The 17548-nt window shown below is 43.1% G+C and overlaps 1 protein-coding gene across 1 annotated transcript in view; it reads left to right on the top strand.

Moving 5' to 3' along the window:
- The window catches only part of nlrc5 (NLR family, CARD domain containing 5), a gene marked incomplete at its 5' end in the record, with an annotated part of 50683 nt that overhangs the window by 10762 nt on the left and 22373 nt on the right, over nucleotides 1-17548 (top strand). Inside the window, 16 exons of the mRNA XM_083654156.1 lie at nucleotides 349-534; nucleotides 1991-2145; nucleotides 3791-3922; nucleotides 4164-4485; nucleotides 5489-5891; nucleotides 6454-6616; nucleotides 7204-7334; nucleotides 7735-7966; nucleotides 8113-8351; nucleotides 8635-8718; nucleotides 9280-9363; nucleotides 10597-10680; nucleotides 11807-11896; nucleotides 12221-12271; nucleotides 12433-12453; nucleotides 12892-12975. Coding sequence (XP_083510282.1) covers nucleotides 349-534; nucleotides 1991-2145; nucleotides 3791-3922; nucleotides 4164-4485; nucleotides 5489-5891; nucleotides 6454-6616; nucleotides 7204-7334; nucleotides 7735-7966; nucleotides 8113-8351; nucleotides 8635-8718; nucleotides 9280-9363; nucleotides 10597-10680; nucleotides 11807-11896; nucleotides 12221-12271; nucleotides 12433-12453; nucleotides 12892-12975 — 2461 coding nt within the window. The remainder of the gene's footprint in view (nucleotides 1-348; nucleotides 535-1990; nucleotides 2146-3790; nucleotides 3923-4163; nucleotides 4486-5488; nucleotides 5892-6453; nucleotides 6617-7203; nucleotides 7335-7734; nucleotides 7967-8112; nucleotides 8352-8634; nucleotides 8719-9279; nucleotides 9364-10596; nucleotides 10681-11806; nucleotides 11897-12220; nucleotides 12272-12432; nucleotides 12454-12891; nucleotides 12976-17548) is intronic.

Genomic DNA, 17548 nt, shown 5'->3' with positions numbered 1-17548 from the left:
CAAAAATGCACTCTTGAAGCTAAATAAATCCCAAACCAATGAGTTAATTATTTAAATTTCTACTTCAATGTAGCCTTTTAGTCATAAAGATTATTGAAAGATATTCCATATTCCAGACTGAAATGCTATAACAGAAGTGGAGTATTGGCCAGAATGACATGAACATTGGACACTTATTCAGCGTAATTCTTACGCTGATACACTACGTTACTGCATGCTGCAGAGCTAGTATGCGGAGCGTGGCGATTCAATGTAATATTTGAGTCTGGGGAGAGACTAGTGATGTACTGAACTGAGGCGATAGTGTTCACTGACTGCCCCCCCTCCCCTTACCCGTCACACCTCCAGACCACTGGGAGCACTACAGCGCTGCAGTGAGGAGTTTACTGCTGAGGAGGTGGAAGCGATTGAAAGAGCACCTGGTGACGGCGGTCCAGCTGGAGGATGTATGGGTCAGCCCAAGAAACATGAACAGAGTCAGGGAGAGGCCTGAGCAAACGCCCGGGCCAGGGGACTGGGGGAACAGAACACCAGGTTAGTATGGCTTGCTGGCACTCACACCATGTGGCGTGAAGACCCCAATGACAGGATGTCTGCAGCTCCTCCAAAAGCCTTAGCCCAGAGCAATTTAGAGAGAGAGTGGCGTCAGCGGAGGACCAAAATGCATGACTCATTAGCCAATGAACAGCCAGGAAGGGGTCTCGCGCTACTTTTGAATGCTAAAATAAAACTGATAATGTACAATTTGATTCTTAAAAAAAAAAAACTTTCAAAGTACACCACAAACTGTCCATTTTGCTGCACCTCGACAGCGCTGCTTAATCCAGAACCTTACTTCCTGGAACTCTTGAGAGTAAAAAACTGGTCCGTTGGAGTGAATGGAGATGTCGCGACTCTTCTATATACGGCTCTGCCTTAGCCTATCTGTGACATTTTCATGTACGGTCAATAAAGTTTTGTGACTCTGTATTTATGTGACACTATAGTGATTCAGGAAGTGCATGATGTGTTTGTTTAGGAAAAATAGAAGAAGAACTGGGTAGTGATTATGAACAGGGACTATGACTGACAAAGAAACAGAAGCAGACCAAAAAAAAGAGCACCACAAAACCAGAGGAAAAGACGTCACAGCACTGGAAGCACTGTTTGACAAGTTGTAGCCAAATTGTAGCAAGAACTTTAATACAACAAATTTCCCACTGCATTGCTGGAGATTTGTGTTGTTAATTGAACAGTGAATTCTAACTGTTAATACTGTCGGCTACTGTAGAGGAGATAACGGGTGAGAGTGAAACCTATGATTGGGATTTACAGTTCGGTATCATCAGCGTAACGATGGGACTCTAATATTATTATTATTACTATTATTTGCTAATTATGTGGCTCAAGGTTAGCATATATTTTGGAAAAAGGACTGGATCCACAATAGACCCCTGCGCTACATCACATACTAATAACCTAGAATCCCAAAAGCACCTGAGAAAGAGAGCATTTGAAACTAGAATGAGGAACTACATTAGTTATCAGCTGAAGCCCCTGTCTGGTGGAAGTGAAACATGTCACCTCAGTGCCAGCAGAAGCATTTTTCTGAGCCCAGCTAAGATCCTGTAATCATACAGAAGTGGAGCTCATTAGAGCTCATAAAATCTTGACTGATAAAAGCCTTATTAACGAGAATGTACAAAAGCGTACACAAAAATTTCATTTAATTTCAAACCTTTATTTAGACAATGTTGTAAACTTATATACGCACAAATTTACAAACACGATAATACATGTATACAGAAGGGCTCCACATGGGGGCACGCTCAAAGGTGTCTTTTGTCGAGTCCTTGACCCTTTTTAGAAATGAAGGAAAAACCGGTTCATTTGTCTTATTGATGCTCATACATTTTCTGTATGTTCAATGTTTTCTGCACAAGCTTGACTAAGGTCTGATGGATAACTCTTACACTTTGCTGACTAAAACATAATATAAATACCTATTCAGACTCTGATGGAGATTATGGATCTATGGAGACCAGAGTGACGTTGGAGTCCTTCCTCCAGGGATCTGCAGGACAGGTGACAGTTCTCTTGGGCCCGGCTGGATCAGGGAAAACTCTGCTGATGTCCTGTCTCGGACAACACTGGGCACAGGGCCTGGTGAGTCCGCATTTCTCTTGTATGTCTTATCTTTCATTTAGTGTGTCATCAACAGAAATTACTAGTTTGTATTAAAGGTATACTATGCAACTTTTCTCTGTATTTCATTTTTCTTTTTTAAACTGACCCACTAGAATTGTGTGGCGGTGTGTTTATGTGCAGAGACACTGCCCCCTGCCTGTATTCTCACAATGTTTTGTTGTGGTGGTTCTGTGGCGGGGACGTTTGTGGACTGAAATGTTTTCGCAGCCCCACGTGGGGTGTGTCGGCCTCCAACCAATCAGATCACACAGAGCAGCAGAGCAGACTCCAGACTGCACTATTCAAACAAGAGCAAACAAGACAATGCGGCACCTTCCAAAAGGGTTTTGCAAGGTGTTTGGAGCTTAAACCTCCATAGTTTGGAGGTGTGTGTGTGTGTATGTGTTTATTTAACAAATTTACCACGAGAGGAAGGGGGTTGTGGCCACATTTACCACTGGTACAGGGTTGTGGCACGAGGCGAAGCTGAGTGCTATAAACCCTGTACCAGTGGTAAATGTGGCCACAAACCCCGACCTCGAGTGGTAAATTTGTTTTCTACAACAGCTACCAAATAATATAAAAAATACACAATTGTAACATCCAATTCATTTATTTACAATCATTACTGGTTTCAGAATACATTTATCCTTCCGCCACAGAATATAGTTCCATACACAAGATCAATGATTGCACTAAACATTTAGTTGCCTTTGAGCCAAAAAACAACTAACCTATTCCTTAACGGGATTCACAGTTATTGATACATTGCCTGTAAAAGTACAGTTATTTAAACAGTTATCTAAAGCAGCCCGTTTTGGTGGTGATGTGTTGATATCTGGTGACGGCAGAGGGCGTTTGTTTGTTTGACAGTCCCAGGTTCGGGGTCCGGGCGCTAGTCCGACCTCCCGCTAGTCCGACCTCCCGCTAGTCCGAACTCGTGACAACTCAAGCTCAGCCAGTTCTCTCTCCCCAATTTCACCATGTCGTTCTTTGTTCACTTCACCTTCATCTTCATCTAACCACTGCTCAAAACTCAATCCACCCAGTAAATCAAACCTTACTACGAAATCGGACATTTCCTTGTTAGAGATCGGCCATTTCCTTGTTAGAGATTTGCAGACTGACAGGCTAACAGTGGGCGGAGTCAGCACAGGGAGCGGAGTCAGCATCAGGGAGCGGAGTGATACTGCGGTTGGAGCCGAACTGTAGATTGTTGGCCTATTTACCACTGTTGCTAGCCAATCAGAATCCAGTATTCACTCATGCTGTTGTAGAATTCTGCTTTTATAATGTAACCGCTGTGAAACTATCACAAAATAACTTCATCCCTGCATTTCACCTGGTCCCCCCATTCACTGTCAACCTTGCTCGACCACCCAAACGTGTACATTGTGGAGCCGGGGAGTGTGTGTGTGTGTGTGTGTGTGTGTGTGTGTGTGTGTGTGTGTGTGTGTATGTGTGTGTGTGTGGGGGGGGGGGTGCAGTGTGTTTACAAACGGTAAGCAAGAAAAGTCTCATAGTATACCTTTCAATATTATAATAATATTAGTGCATTCTAGTTTATCTCCTGCTTATCTCCTGCTCTCTCTCTCTCTCCCCCTCGCTCCCTCCTGTCATCCAGGGCCCCATCCCTTCATCGCACCTCTTCATCCTTCTAGAGTTCCGTCAGCTGAACCTGCTGTCCCGCCCTCTCTCTCTGTCTGAGCTGCTGTTCCAGTACTACCTCCCACCACAGGCGGACCACAGGGAGGAGGTACGCAATCGGAGGAGAGGAGAGATTTGTAGCGTGCTAAAGCAGGAATTTCCTGATAACGTTAAACATGAAAATAGCAATTGTGTGTTTGCGCTACTGTACGTTGAAAGAAAACTCCCTTTTGCAGCTTTAAATATGAATACAACAACCCCTACAATGAATATATTATACTGACTATTTTGTTATTGCTGTTGCCAGCAGTGTATTTGACTTTCTGACATGATATCCTGTGTTTGGACAGAGTGCTGTTTTGGACTACCTCCTTTCTAACCCAGAGCAAAGCTGCTGGGTGCTGGATGGCTACGATGAGTTTCACAGTAAGATCAGCAGAATAGAGACACAGAGAAACGGAGAATTGTTTGATCCACAAATACTGCTGCCCGTCGCGGAGCTCATCTCGGGGTTGTTGAGTCGCCAGATTCTCCCAGGATGCACTGTGGTGGTCACCTGCCGTCTGCGCGACGTCATGGATTTGAAAGGCATGGCAGATCATGTGGGGGAGCTGCAGAGGTGGGAACGCCAGCAGATCAAGGAGTATGTGGAGAGCTACTTTGGAGTAAAAGGTGAACTCTTGCATCTATTTATAGTTGCTGTTCCTGTATGCAGTTCAATGTTTTTTTTTTTACAATAGCTTTATTGTTTTATTTAAATGTGAATTTTAGTGCAAATTTAAGTGTGCGGAAAGTCCTTCTTTCATTGTACAATAGCTTTATTAACATCTGCATTTGGACTATTAATAGACTGCATGTGTTGTTTTGTTTGTTGCTTGTTATTTGATTAAAGCTTAGTTTATACTTATTATAAAGTCTCGCTCAGCACATGGTCGCAGACGAAAAAGAAAGTGTCGCTCATGGTGTTGCATTTATACTTCAGAGGACGTTCGCCTCGCTTCAACGGTCACGTGACACTCGAACGCTATAAGCAGACAGCCAAGAGAAGAGAGGGAACGAAATGCACAGTGAAACCACCTCGGAGGCAAGATGTAACGTACTTGGCTGCAGCCGCATATAAACAGCACACAACCACACAACTCACCTCCTCTCTCTCTGGGAAATTGGTCACGACGTTCTTTGTGATTTTCGCGAAGTCATACATCAAGGACAGGCTGATAAAAATAGCGGGGACACGTTCATTCATTTCAATCGAGCGAAAATTAGCGGGTGGACCCCAACCAAAACAAGGAAGTCAAGCGCGTGCCGTCTATATAGCCAATCAGACTTGCGTGATACTATGACGTAGTCAGCGACACTAGATATTTCACCAGGTAGCAGACACTGCTCGCCGACACTTGAAAGTGTCGACTCAAGTCCTCATTTCTGTCGGCAACCGTTTCAAAAGTGTCAGCAGACGAAGCATAAATTGGGCTTTAGTGTTCTAGATTTGTATTCTAGAGAAACTGATATCTAAAAGCCACTAGCTGCATTATTATCAAAGCCTAGTAGATGAGTTCCATTTAAATTGGGCAAATGTTACTAAATCTGCATGTATAATTGCCATACATTTGTGTTGTTTTCCCAGAATGTATTTACTACTGAACTAAGCCTAACCCTTATATTGAAACTCTAGGTGCTGCCACAAACAAAGCTCTTGGGGAGGAGGCAGTCGATGTGTTCCTCTCTAGCCGACACCTCCTCGCCATGTCCTCCCTCCCTGCCCTCTGCAACATCTGCTGCATCTACCTGGAACACCTGCTGCTGGAAGGGAGAGGAGAGGGAGGAGAGGGAGGAGAGGAACACCTGCTGCTGGAAGGGAGAGGAGAGGGAGGAGAGCAGTCTAGAGAAAGAGGAGGAAGAGAGGGAGAGGGCAGCGGAGGAGGACATGAAGACAGAACGATGGACCGGACAAATCTCGAGGGCTCTCTGTCCCCCTTCCTTACCCAGGTCTACCTCACTGTTCTTGGGGCATTTCTGAGCAGAGGGGAGGGAAGAGCCACAGATGAGAGGCTGAAGACCACAGCTCCTCCACAGAGGTAGAGGCCATACCATTTTACACCAGCCACAAAGTGTGTACAAAACATAAGGGACACCTACTCTTTTTCCACAAAATAGATTGGTCAGGTGAAGATGATAGAAGAAACCCCAAAGAAAGACTTTGAAGCCTTGAGACAAGTCGATAAGCTAGGTTGTACAATTTAAGTGAGTGTAGGTCAACATGAAAATGTTTTACACAAACACAGAACAATTTATTTCCAAACCCACCTGACAAATACTTATAATCATAAACATTTTGCAATTGTGCGCATCAGGGGCACGGTGGTGCAGTGGTAGCGCAGTCGCCTCACAGCAAGAAGGTCCTGGGTTCGATTCCCGCCTGGGATGCTGTGGGTGCTGAGGGTGTGTCCCCATCCCCATGTCCTCAGTGCCTACTGCCCAGGTGGGCAAACCCCCCGCTAAAAAACATGATTATGCATCATCAGTTAGTATTGAATTGAGATTTTCACATGAACTTTATAATGTAAGGCTTCAATGTTGCAATTCATTAAATGATGATCAAATGCAAGTTGAATTGACACTTTCTGTTTGTGCATCCAGTCCAGTGTCTTTACTGACTACTCTGAGTCGGTGTGGGTCTGTGGTGTGTGCGCTGAGTCAGCTGGCCTGGAGAGGTTTAGAGGAAAGCAAGATTCTCTTCAAGGAGCAAGAAATTCCTCCGGATGTTCTCCAGTTCTCCACTAGGGCAGGACTCTTCTCACAGGTAAGGTCACTGTGACGTCAGGAACCCCATTTCCAAGCTCTTTAATGCGATATCTCAGGAATGCCTTGACAGAATTTCTTCCAATTTGGCTCAAACGTCGACATCGACTCAAGGATGAACTAATTCGATTTTGGTGGTCAAAGGACAAAGGTTAAGGTCATTGTGACCTCACGAACGCCATTTTCAAGTCGTTAACACGATATTCCAAGAATGCCGTGACTGAATTTCATCTAATTTGCCTCAAATGTCCACTTGGACATTGCATTTTGGTGGTCAAAGGTCAAGGTCACTGTGACCTCACGAACGCCATTTTCGAGCTCTCTAACACCATATCTCAGTAACACCTTGACGGAATTTCTTCACATTTGGCTCAAACGTCAAAGTCTGGACAGACATGGATGTCGACTGCTCACTTGTTGGCGGAGGCATCGGCGGTGCGGTCATTCTAGTTTACACGAAATCAATAATAGATCATAGCTCTCATTTCAATTCGACTAGTCAATCTACGGTATTTCATGGTAAACACAAACACATGTTTCCAGTGTTTATTGTACCGAGGACTTCCCTCTCCATATGTATGTTATTAGGTGGAGCTGAGACATGAGGATGGGATGCTTGGTCCTGCCTACTGCTTCATTCATCTGACCATACAGGAGTTTCTGGCTGCACTCAGAATCATGACCAGTGAAGATGTCACTGAGGCACAACTCAAGAAGAGGTGAGGAATTCATGTTTATCAATGAAATGCAAAAGGAAAAAGCATAGATATTGTTTTCCAAAGGAAACATTCACCTGACATCTCTTGCCCCAGAAGTGAGTCTCCCATTCATTTTCTCCGTGGACATTTTGAAATATTCTTATAATAATGAGTTTTAAGGCTGTAACCAAACCAAACCGTGAACTACTGAATCGTGACTGACCATAAAACATTTCCCTTGGAGCAAAAACAAAAAATAAAGACGTCACCCCATTTCCATTTCAAAGACTGTCTGTTCACATGACTTAGTTATACATAAGGAAAATATGAAAATAGGATCCAGGTTGAAAAATACAGAAATTCTCATTTAATTACATAGAACTACTGACCTTGCTCCTTCTCTCCCCCATTTCTCCCTCAGATTCAACCTGAAGTCTCGTTGGACCACCAAGTCCGACCGGAAGACAGTCTTTACTGACTCTCTGCACCTGTATGTATGTGGTCTGGCTTCCCCGCTCTGCACGGAGGCCCTGGTTCAGTTAGCGAGGGGTTCTGGTGGACCAGGAGCCCTGAACTTGGTCCAAACACGACAAGCCCTGGTTCTGAAACTGCTAAAAAACCTGTGTGCCTACAACACCCTGACTGGACCGAAGGTAGACCATACTGAAATATGAGAGTGACACGACGACTAATTTGATTGGACTGATTTTGACCTTTTACATTTCTCTCTCTCTCTCTCTCTCTCTCTCTCTCTCTCTCTCTCTCTCTCTCTCCATGAATTTCTCTCCTTACTTATCAGGTGCTACAGCTTTGCCACTGTGTCCAGGAGACGCAGGACTGCCAACTGGCCAAGGAGGTTGTGGGTACAAGACCCATCCTGGAGCTCCGCAACATCCGGCTCCTGCCTAGTGATATGGATGCATTGGCCTTTGTGTTTAGCTCAGTTGGTGATGTGGGCGTCGGTTTGGACTTGGGCTCCTGCACAATGGAGCCAGAGTGTTTGGATGTCCTGCCCAGGTGTCATATTCGTTACCTCAGGTAAGTACCTACAAACACACTTAGCTATCTACACAGCATTCACCTCCTTGACTCAGAAAAATGTTTCAACGTGTAATGATTTGTTTTCTCCGACAATGTACTCCATTTCATCAAAATGAAGAGGGAATTCTAGAAATGTTATTGAATATGTCAAACCAAAAAAGTAAAATTTAACAAGCGCAAATCAGATGTTACACATCTTAATTTAATTGTAAGAGGCTGTGGGAGCTTATCCTCAGTGGGAACTTCCTTAACATTCTCCTCACTGTTTGTGTGTCCTCAGCTTTCGTGGGCGCAAGTATGGTGACAAGTTTGCTGAGCAATTGTCCTCCATTTTGCCCAAAGTGACAACCTTGAGAAAACTAGAGTGAGTTCCAATTTCTTTGCTCTACCTGTCCTACCCATCTTTGTAATATTTTATTAGTACAACATCGCACTGAATAAGATCATATCTTGATTATCCTGTTTACTGTTGGTCTTTGCTGTAATAATTTATCTGGAACACTTGCATAGCCTCTTAATCTTCATAGCAGACAGTTTTAGTGTTACCTGTGCACCACTCAAGGGTGTAGGTTTGATTTGTAAAGTGGTCCGGACATTTGGTAGGGGGTCCGCAGACCCCCTTTTTTCTTTAATTGGCCAAATTTTTGTCTTTACTGTATATTAAAAAAGAAAAGAAAAGAAAGCTCTGGTATCGGAATAATATCGGTATCGTCAGATATCCAAATTCAGGTATCGGAATCGGATCGGAACTGAAAAAATCTGGATCGGTACATCCCTAGCTCTAACCTGCCTGCTAACACCACCTGAACAACACTACATCACTACTCATTGTGGATTGATTGTGTGTTTATTTTCCTAAGGTTTTGTGGTGCCTGTCTGACTGACCTGGGAGCAGCTAGCCTGATTGTGTGTTTATTTTCCTAAGGTTTTGTGGTGCCTGTCTGACTGACCTGGGAGCAGCTAGCCTGGCTTCAGCTCTACGGACGTGTCCAAACATCACTGAGCTCAAGTATACTATCCTTCTCTTTTGGACCCAAGAACACGTTCTTTCCTGGGAGAACTGGTTCAATGATGATACTGTTAGATTCAACATTCAAGATATTTATTGTCACTCCGTGGTACAAGTACACACATGTGAAATTCTTATGCTCGGGGCTCCATTACAAGATGTAGGTTCATAGACAATACACTAATCCTTATTTATGTAAAAAAGGATTAGTGTACACTAGGTACATAGACAAAACACTAATACTTATGTATGTAAATAAGGAAAATAAGTAGAGCTCGACAGATATATCGGTCCACCGATATTATCGGCCGATAACCCGAAAATCGGTATGACAGCATGTTGTGTATATTTGATGTTTTGACTTAACTCAAGTTATATTTTGTATTTGTTGTTGTTTTTTGTATTTCTAGTTATTTATAATTATTAAATTCCCAGTGAAGTTTACGGTTTCATTGCATTGATGTCATTTTGGACAATAAAGTTGATTGATAAGCTGTAAAATATCGGGCGTACAGTACATTCTCAAGTCATGTCAAGTCATATCTATATTTGACGGATCATTGCAAAAACAAAAAGCAATATAATGTGTATATAAGAATATCGGCCGATATATCAATATCGTAATTTTTGTACTCCCTAATATCGGTATTGGCATCGGCCTCAGAAATCCAGTATCGGTCGGGCTCTAAAAATAAAGCAAATAGTAAATAAGGCAAACAGTGGTGGGGAAAAAGCAATAGAATAGAATAAAAAAAGTAGCAGTTGTCAGTGCAGTCAGGAAGGTGCAGTCAGGCCAAGTTGTGCAGCAGCAATGTGCTAATGGAAATACCACAGATTTATTGCGCTCTGTCACGGTGTGTGTGTGTTTGTGGGGGGGGGGGGTCGTTTGTTACGTGTTTTGGGGGTCCTATAGCTCCTCCCTGATGGTAACAGTGAGAACAGGCTTAGTGCGGGTGGCTTGATACACATAGTGCCTTTGTAGAGTACCATTAGTGACATAGTAGTACCATATAGTACCTTTAGTATAACATCATGATTGGATGATTGACCGGGGAAATATTTTGTATACAGGTACAAATCCCAGGTAGAAGTGCATTTACACACACACACTTTTGGGTATTAACTAATATCTTGGTTAAATTTCCATTTCACCGGTTCATCAGAGTTGAAGTGGGGAATTAATTCAATTGATTGCAGCCCTGCTAATTGTGTGTCTGTGTGTTTCTGTGACAGTCTCAGTGACAACAGCCTGACAGACAGAGGGATCAGACACATCGCTAACATCTTTACCAAACTGCCAGGCCTGGCCTCTGTAACGTAAGTACACATTCAGACTGGACTATCATCATTTTAACACATTAAGTGCCATAGACGACCTAACTCGTCTTACATAATCCAGCGCTTAAGTGCCAAGGACGGACTAACTCGTCTTACATAAAGATTTTTTTTTTTTGACAGTGGGACATCAATCAACCCCTTTTACATCTTCGAGATAACTATTTGGAGCAAGAGCATGTGTGTAATCTATTTTACCGACCACTAAGTGGCGACAGAGACCGAGAGAAGTCACAGCCACGGGACCCAAAAGCCACAAAAGCAGCCGCCTCCCGCGGAAATGGCTTGGCGATTTTACAGTCATTAGCCCGGACACACACACACAGAACGGACAGAGATCCCTTCCCCCCAGAGCCGCGCAGCAACGCGCGAACACACACACACACACACACACACACACACACACACACACACACACACACACACACACACACACACACACACCGCGGAAGCAAGCCATTCAAGGAAATGGCGACGCGATTTTACAGTAATCCATTTCAGACTCGTCTTGCCCGACAGGCAGACAGGCAGGCAGGCAGCACAACGCGCTTCTGACACGCTCCTCCTTCCTCCTGGCTCTAGAGCCAGGAGGAAGGAGGAGAAGACACACGGAGGGAGGAGTTTGAATGAGAGGGGTGTTTCCTGTTGTTATGGAGGAAATTACTGTTCAAAACTATTGTTTAGAATGTCTGACGGTCTTACTGATGCCAAAAATGAATGGTTACAGTGACTGTTTCACAAAAAGCCATTTATCTCTGAATAAATTTCCAGACGCTGAAACCATGCTGTACTCAACGGCTAATATCTACATAACTACTAACTCTGCAAACTAACTCTTTTAGACAGAGAAAGCACACATTCTATTAGTTATTTTTAGATGATTGATGTTCATGAATTCTTAACAGAAAAGAATCCTCGGCTGTTCTAAAATGAGCCAGAATCGTCAAAAACACCCCTGGCACAACTTACCTACAGGAATGAAAACATGGCTGGCATTCAATGTGTTAACATCCTACAAAGTATCTCAAGAGTCTGTAGCCAGGTTTCTTGTGTGTGTATGTGTGTGTGTGTGTGTGTGTGTGTGTGTGTGTGTGTGTGTTCCCTGCAGGCTGGGTGGAAACAACAACTCTCTGGAGGGAGTGAACTATATCATAGGGAAAATTACTTCATGTGTGAACATCCAACAGATCCACGCTGAGTATGACCACGCACACACACACGTACACGCGCACACACACACACACACACACACACACACACACACACACACACACACACATACACACGTACACGCACACACACATGTGTGACTCATTTTCATAATTTGATGACTGTACAATATATAGCCTATTCATTGGTTTCAAGACAATGCAATGCATTCTGCAAAGAAAACACCACGCACCATTCAAACCTCCAGTTTAAGTACAAATAAAAACATGGACCTACAGTAAACAGGAGTTCTTAGACGGGTACGTTTTCAAGTGCCTGCTATGATATATTATAATATTTGTTCTTGTTGCAGTGGAATGGAGGACATTACAATAACTCTCTCTCAAACCTCGGATGTGAACAGGTGAGTTCTATAGTTAAATAAACCCAATGAAGGCAAACAAATAATCAAGCAAGCAATTCACTAATGAATAACATTTCTGTAAATATTGCACATATTATACGCCATCTCTTATCTTCTATCTTATCTTCCCCCCCCCCCATGCTTCCTTGTTGTCATAAAAGTAACTCTGCACCAGCAGTCAGGTAAGACATTAAGACAATAACTCTGTTGTCAAATCTTGACTACTGCCCAGATCTGAAACAATCTAGCCAGGTTCCTTCATGATGAACTTTGCTCCCATAGTATGGTGAGTTACAATGGTTGCTGCTGAGGCACATGTCCCCTGCTGAGGCACATGTCCCTGCTGAGGCACATGTCCCCTGCTGAGGCACATGTCCCCTGCTGAGGCACATGTCCCTGCTGAGGCACATGTCCCCTGCTGAGACACATGTCCCCTGTTGAGGCACATGTCCCTTGGCTTTTGGTGTTTGTTTGATTCCGACACTTGAATTGAAATGAGTCTCTCAGGAAAGCTGAATGTGGCTCTTGGGGTCTCATGTTTGTTGGCTGTTTTTGTCGTTCTCATGATTTCTGCATTGTAGTGAGTGCTGAGCTCTTTCACTACCATCTTTCTTCTTCAGGTTGTTGAATCAGTCGTGGGACAAAACCAAGATGCAAAGACTGAGCCGGTCACTCGCCCGCTGCCCTGCCCTCTCTGTCCTGGAGTAAGTACTGCACCCAAGTCCCACTCTTCACAATGAGGAAGACACATAGCATTGATTCATTCACATGAGTTCAGTGTTACTGTGCGTTCACACCAAGGCCAAAAGAACATTTCACTCATGAGTTCAGTGTTACTGTGCGTTCACAAAATTTATGTTTTTTTTGCCTGTTCTTTAGAACTACCCCAATCCCTGAAAAAGAGCCAAATTAGGCCAGTCCGAATAGGGAAAAGGTGACAAAAAAGCCAATAACTTGAGAATGCTCACTCTTTTCCTCATCAGATTTGCTGAGGTATGATCCAGGTGGCTGCCCTACATCACCAAATAGTCAGAAAATCATTGACCTAAAAAGATAATGAATTATAGTCCTCTAAACATAGCTTTAGTTTAGGCGGAAATTGTTCTTTGTGGTGACAGGAACATAGGACTCCATCACACTTTTCTCTCATTTATCAGAAAAACAGAAACCCCTAAAAAATATACCATTACTGAATTGTCTAGGGTGCTATTGAACACTGACCAGTAGTTGTATGGAGATATCTGGTACAGTTCTATTGTAAATTAGATTTCTTTAGACATAGTCCTACTACCTCTTCTCTGAAACAGTCAAATTAGGTAATTCCGAATGGGGGATAAGTGGCATAATACTACTACTACTACTACTACTAATAATATTACATTTTATTTGGTGACACCTTTCAAAACACCAAGGTCATTGTACAGTGCATAAAAGATACATAACATTCTAAAAGATCATACATAAAAACAACAAGCATGGCAAACACCAGCATAATTAAAATACGACGACCGTAGATAAAAGAAAAGACAGGAGATACACACGGCAGGCGAATAATATAGATTGAGTGCTGTATATGATTAAAGTGAGTAGGCCAGTTTGAACAGGTGGGTTTTGATGTGGGATTTGAATGTGGTGATGGATTCAGACTGTTGGATGCAAAGAGTTCCAGAGTCTGGGTACATAGCAGCTGAAGGCCCTAGCACCCATGGTACTGAGGCAAGAGGGGGGGACATTCAGGAGGCCAGCTGCGGAAGAGCGTAGGGAATGGGAAGGGGTGTATTCCTGGAGGAGGTCCGAGAGATAGGTGGGGGGTAGGTTGTGTAGGGCTTTGTAAGTGAGTAGAAGGTTTTTGAAGTCAATCCGGTAGTGAATGGGGAACCAGTGGAGTTGAATGAGGACAGGGGTGATGTGTTCAGATGATTTAGTGCAGGTGATGATCCAGGCATCTGGAGTCTGTTGAGCAATTTGGTGGGTAGACCGTAGGCCAGAGAGAAGAGAGTTGCAGTAATCAATCTGGGATGTAACAAATATGTGGATCAGGACTTCGGTGCTGTGTTGGGACAGGGATGGGCGGAGTCTGGAGATGTTGCGGATGTGGAAGAAAGCAGACCGGGTGATGTTTTTTATGTGGGGTGCAAAGGAGAGGGTGCTGTCCAGAATGACGGTGAGGCTCTTGACTTGGGTGGACAAGGGAACAGGGAAGCTGTGAATGATGATGTTTGGGGCAGTGGTGTTTTGAGCTTTGGAGAGGATGTTTTTGGAGCCGATGAGGAGGGCCTCGGTTTTACTGGTGTTTAAATTCAGGAAGTTCCTGCTCATCCAGCTCCTGATGTCCTGGAGGCAGGCGGTGAGGGAGGTGGGAGGAAGAGCGGTGGTGGGTTTGGTGGAGATATAGACCTGGGTATCATCGGCATAGCAGTGAAACTGAACACCATGGTGATGGAGGATTTTACCCAGGGGGAGGAGGTAGGTGATGAATAGGAGTGGACCCAATACTGACCCCTGGGTAAAACGGCAGAACACCCAGATGTGTGGTTCCCTAGTTGGACAAACTGTTGTCTGTCGGTGAGGTAGGATGCAAACCAGGAAAGTGCAACACCAGTGATTCCAATGTTCGCCAGGTCCTCCAGAAGTAGTGGGTGGGAGATGGTATCGAAAGCAGCGGAGAGGTCAAGGAGGATGAGGATGGTGAGGAGTCCAGAGTCACCGGCACAGAGGAGGTCGTTAGTGATTTTTACCAGGGCTGTTTCAGTGCTGTGATTAGGGCGGAAACCATATTGAAATGGTTCGTGGAGGTTGTTTGAGTCGAGGTGGGACTGGAGTTGGGCGGCAACCACCCTCAAGAGTTTTGGAGATGAAGGGGAGGTTGGAGATGGGACGGTAGTGGTTCAGGTCAGATGGGTACTGTAGGTATATATATATATATAACATATATTTTTTAGGCCTAGAATAATAAGATAAGATAAGATAATCCTTTATTTGTCCCACAAGGGGAAATTACAGTGCTACAGCAGCAAGTGGACAGGGTTAAAAAAGAGACAGCAACATAATAGCACGTATAGTCAACAAAAGTAAAAACAGAATATAACAATTACACAAGTAAAAATTGCATTCAAAAGTAAAGAATTACATTAAAATTACATTCAAAAGTGCTGGATAAAAGTGCATTTAGTAGGCCTAGCCAATTGAGCCAAATGAGAGCAGCAATTTAAACCATTCTTCACTCAGGAGTGTACAGAATTAAAAAGTCTGACAGCCGCTGGGAGGAAAGAACTCCGAAAATGTGTTTGCAACTTGTAATTGTAACATTTGTAATTATTTTCTCTCCCATAAGTGCAATTTAAAAAAAAGAAAAAAAGCATAGCAACATGCAATAAGGTCATTCATTTGTTAGAAGTGAAGTGACTTAAGAGTAGTCAAAAATTGCCAGATAGCCTAAGTGTTTTTCTAACATGCTGTGACTATGTACATTCTGAGCTGTAAATAGACTTGCGATTTAGGTGATGGGGCTCATACGAGCCTGTGTTTGTTGCAAACATTTCCTGTTGTGGTCACAGGGGTGCTGGAGATCTTTGTATCTGGCCGAGGGGTACGTCATCTCATAGTCCATCAGATGGAAAGTTAAACTGCTTTTTGTTTGGTTGTGGTTAACACCTCTCTCTGTGTATGTGAGTGTAAATGTGTTAAATGTCAGTGTTTATTTTAGGTTAGGTTCTGGAGAACAAACTCAACCGCAGTCTGCAGGGACTTTCAATGCTCAAAGTTTTTCGAATCAAGATTTTATTTTATTTTATTTTATTCGACAATAGACAAAGCAACAGTACAATAAATACAACATAGCTTTAAAAACTGCCAAGGATGACACAACAAAGTCACAGACTTATTTCCATTGTGGTTCTTGATCTTATGGCAGCAAAGATGACGAAAATCTGAATGGCTCGGCCGACTCGAACAATAAAACTGACAACTAAACAGGAGATGAAGAATTCATCAGATTTCAATAACAGTGAAAAACAAAAATGTAGCAGGCTACCATTCTTATGCATTTAAGTTGTCCGAAAGCCAGGTTTTGACCTTTTTTTTTTTTTTAAGATGCTGGTTTCCGGTACTTTTTATAAGTAAAGGTAGCTTGTTCCAATGCACCGCACCAGAAAATTTAAACATGTTGGTTTTAAACCTCGGCAGGCACAGGTCAGCAGTGCTGGCTCAGGTGTGGTGCGCATGAGCATCACCGCTCCTCAGGAAGTGGTCTTTGAGGTACTCGGGAGCTCGGCTGTTATAAATATTGTGGACCACAAGGACCCCTAAACTGACTCAAATTAGACCACGGACCCCCATCTGATCATATTTTGTCCCAGGGTTCCCCTTCTGATAAGATATTTGCCTTTTAGATGTTTTATTACAGACAGTGTATGAAACCCATGACTAAAACAGTTATTAGTCTAGCAGCAAGTCCTCAAAAAAGGCTTTAGTTTTTGAGATACCCCTACCCGAGGTAGAACAAAACACAACAATGATTTTTCTTATCTTCAGGGTCTCCCATTAATGAAATTGATTGTTGTCCAAATTTATTTTTGGGGGAAAAAATGATTTTTTTGGCTGTTCTTTAGAACTACCCCAATCCCTGAAAAAGAGTAGTAGGCCTATGTCTAAAGAATTCTCATTTACAATAGAACGGTACCAGATATCTCCATACAACTACTGGTTAGTGTTCAATAGCACCCTAGACAATTCAGTAATGGTATATTTTTTAGGGATTTCTGTTTTTCTGATAAATGAGAGAAAAGTGATGGAGTCCTATGTTCCTGTCACCACAAAGAACAATTTCCGCCTAAACTAAAGCTATGTTTACAGGACTATAATTCATGATCTTTTTAGGTAAATCATTGTCTGACTATTTGGTGATGTAGGGCAGCCACCTGGTTCATACCTCAGCAAATCTGATGAGGAAAATAGTGAGCATTCTCAAGTTATTGGCTTTTTTGTCACCTTTCCCCTGTCCGGACTGGCCTAATTTGGCTCTTTTTCAGGGATTGGGGTAGTTCTAAAGAACAGGCAAAAAAAACATTTTTTCCCCCAAAATAAATTTGGACAACAATCAATTTCATTCATGGGAGACCCTAAAGATAAGAAAAATCATTGTTGTGTTTTGTTCTACCTCGGGTAGGGGTATCTCAAAAACTAAAGCCTTTTTTGAGGACTTGCTGCTAGACTGCTAGACTGAACTTCACTCATGAGTTCAGTGTTACTGTGCGCTCACACCAAGGCCAAAAGAAC

The sequence above is a fragment of the Poromitra crassiceps genome (genome assembly GCF_964638095.1).
Source record: "Poromitra crassiceps genome assembly, chromosome: 18".
NCBI lineage: Eukaryota > Metazoa > Chordata > Actinopteri > Beryciformes > Melamphaidae > Poromitra > Poromitra crassiceps.
Note: the sequence above shows the minus strand (reverse complement) of the source record. Positions and strands in the feature narration are given on the sequence as shown.